The sequence below is a fragment of the Poecilia reticulata genome, linkage group LG15 (genome assembly GCF_000633615.1).
Source record: "Poecilia reticulata strain Guanapo linkage group LG15, Guppy_female_1.0+MT, whole genome shotgun sequence".
In the NCBI taxonomy this organism is placed as follows: Eukaryota; Metazoa; Chordata; class Actinopteri; order Cyprinodontiformes; family Poeciliidae; genus Poecilia; species Poecilia reticulata.
In genome coordinates, this window is record NC_024345.1 from 30,171,675 (window position 1) to 30,174,345 (window position 2,671).

Sequence of the window (2,671 nt, forward strand, 5' to 3'; positions counted from 1 at the left end):
CCCACAACTCCACAGGCTCCGCCCCACAACTCCACAGGCTGCGCCCCACAACTCCACAGGCTGCGCCCTGGATTTCATTAGGCTAATCTATAAATTTTTGCACAATCTCTCTACAATTCCTTCAGTCTGGAACTAGACCAGTGTCACATTCAGGTCACTGGTTTCCAGTCAGTTTGAGGATTCATATTATCATTTTAAGGAGTCTTCATGTACTAGAACCACAGGAGAAGTTTTAGTCTTGGACACCAAAACACTGAGATCATCAAACATATGAATGCGGCTGTTTGAGCAAACCTGTGTTGCTCAAACAGGTTTTTAAGCGTCATTTAGATTAATTCTCTGATCAGATATTGTTCTCTCATTACACCGAATAAATAATGCTTATAAAGTAAGTCGTTTAATTGCCAAGACATTTCAGCAGAAGTTTCTTGTTTCTTCTTGCAAACACTGATGGAGGATCAGACCAGGAAGAGGAGAGCAAATTATTCCTGTTTTTCTGCCTCTCAGTCAGTCTGAGCTGCTGCCCACACACTCTCTGCTCCAGCCGTCAGCTCAGCAAACGCTCCACACACACACTGGCAACACACATGATGATGATGAGCATGATGGAGGTGAAAAGGTGACGCAAATTCATGTCGACCGCTCCGAGGCTGAGGTGGAACCGACCCACTCAGACATGAACACATACCAGACAGACAGAACTACCCACAGCAACCATGAGAACCGGTCTGAGTGCGAACAGGGATGCTGTCGCTAAGGCAACGTGCTGCGGATGAAATGTCCATCATGTCCATCAATACATCCATGGACCCGGACCCACTTAAAGTTTGTGTCCCCAAAAAGACGAGTTTAGGTCGACGTGATGTCCAGATGAGAGAGAAAAACAGGTCTGTGTGTGTGTGTGTTTAAACCTGGGATATTTCTAGATTATCAGAACCAAAACAACCAAACACAAAACAATTCTAATTTATCAAACAAAATCACCATTATGATGGATTCTAAAATCCTATTTATAGTTTTCTAGACACTTTTAGACCACATAAAACACGCAAAAATTGCGAAAGATTTTTTCGTACTGTTGTAACTATTAAAAAATTTCCCCTTCAATTCAACCTTATAAGTGGAGACACAATGTTGATGTTATCATTATAAAATAACTTGCAATTAAGTTTTGGCAAAGCTCAAAGTAATTTTCACAGGTGGCGGAGCGTTGCTGTTAGCAGCTGCTGAATGTAACTACAAATGTTACTTTGAATGTAACTCAGTTACTTTCCAAATCAAGTAATCAGTAATCTAAGTTACTTTTTCACAGTGACTATGCCATCACTGATTATCAGTACATTTTATCGGCTGTTTCATTATGAAAACATTTGTGACTTATTTTACCATCTTTAAATCCATTTTTCATAATCATAACATTTTAGGTTTTGTTCTAGATTGTAAAGTGTATTTAAATTCCAAGAACATTTCTAGTGTTTGGCTCAGACAACATGAATGGTGTCTTTTAGTGTCAGACATTTTAGGACAGGGACACTATTGTCCAATTTTGGACATGTATCTAAATTATGGGAAAATCCATTTATAGGGACATTTCAGCATTTTGACAGCACTTATGGAATATGAGAATAATCTGCACCAAATAATTATTTCAGAACAAGATAACTGAGATATGATTCGGTTTTTTGGTAATATATGAAAGTTTGGATAATTATGAGGGCATTTCTGGATTTTAATGAATTTCTGTTATATGACTTTAGGATTATGGTAATATTTTAGCAAAAACAACTTTTTTAAATCTGGATTTTTTTTTAGATTCTGATATTTTGTAATTATGAGTATTATTAAAACATGACGGCAATTTAGTAAAATTATGAACAATGGTGAATAATAAGTCCTATTTCACCGATATATGGTAATTTGAACATGAAAACATTTCTAGATTCTGTGAAGATTGTTGTTTTGCGACCACATGTCACCACATGTAATCTGGGTAAATTAAGAGGCAGTGGGATTAGATCCACAGAGAGGAAGTTAAAGAGACACTTCTGCATTACGGGGACGCCTGCGGGGACGTTCAGGCGGACATGAGACGGGGACACACCTTGAGCAGGTCTTTGGGGAAGTCCTTCCCGTCGTTCAGTCCCTCCAGGTTGGAGATGAACTGGCTGCAGGACATCCTCTTCCCCACGTTCTGCACAGACAAGAGGTCAGAGGTCGCTTCGCTTGCTAGTCGCCTCGGCTCGGTTACAGCAGAAACCCTCAGACCCGCTGCTGTCTGTGGTCGTTGCCACGGCAACAAGACTCACTTCCTTAAACAGAGTAAAGGTCTGGAGCGGCAAACTTACAGACAGCATCTGATTCATATATAAACATTATTATAAATAAATCAACATCAGAAGAATCTGTTTCAATTTAAAGGTGATAAGTGGAATATGTGACGGGCGGCAATAGAACCAGGACTGGGAGGCATTTTGTTGTTTTCAGTTTGTATTTTATTTTGACCTGAACAGCAGTAATACTACTACTGCTAATACTGCTACTGCTACTGCTGCTACTACTGCTAATACTACTACTGCTACTGCTACTGCTGCTACTGCTGCTACTACTGCTACTACTACTGCTACTGCTAATACTACTACTGCTGCTACTGCTGCTACTACTGCTACTGCTA

At 39.8% G+C, this 2,671-nt stretch overlaps 1 protein-coding gene across 2 annotated transcripts in view; it reads right to left on the bottom strand.

Annotated features, from left to right (window-relative positions):
* The window catches only part of psda (pleckstrin and Sec7 domain containing a), a 15,275-nt gene that overhangs the window by 8,540 nt on the left and 4,064 nt on the right, over positions 1–2,671 (bottom strand). For both annotated transcript variants that reach the window (XM_008430494.2, XM_008430493.2), the window contains exon 6: positions 2,102–2,191. In XM_008430494.2, the coding sequence (XP_008428716.1) occupies positions 2,102–2,191 (90 nt within the window). The remainder of the gene's footprint in view (positions 1–2,101; positions 2,192–2,671) is intronic.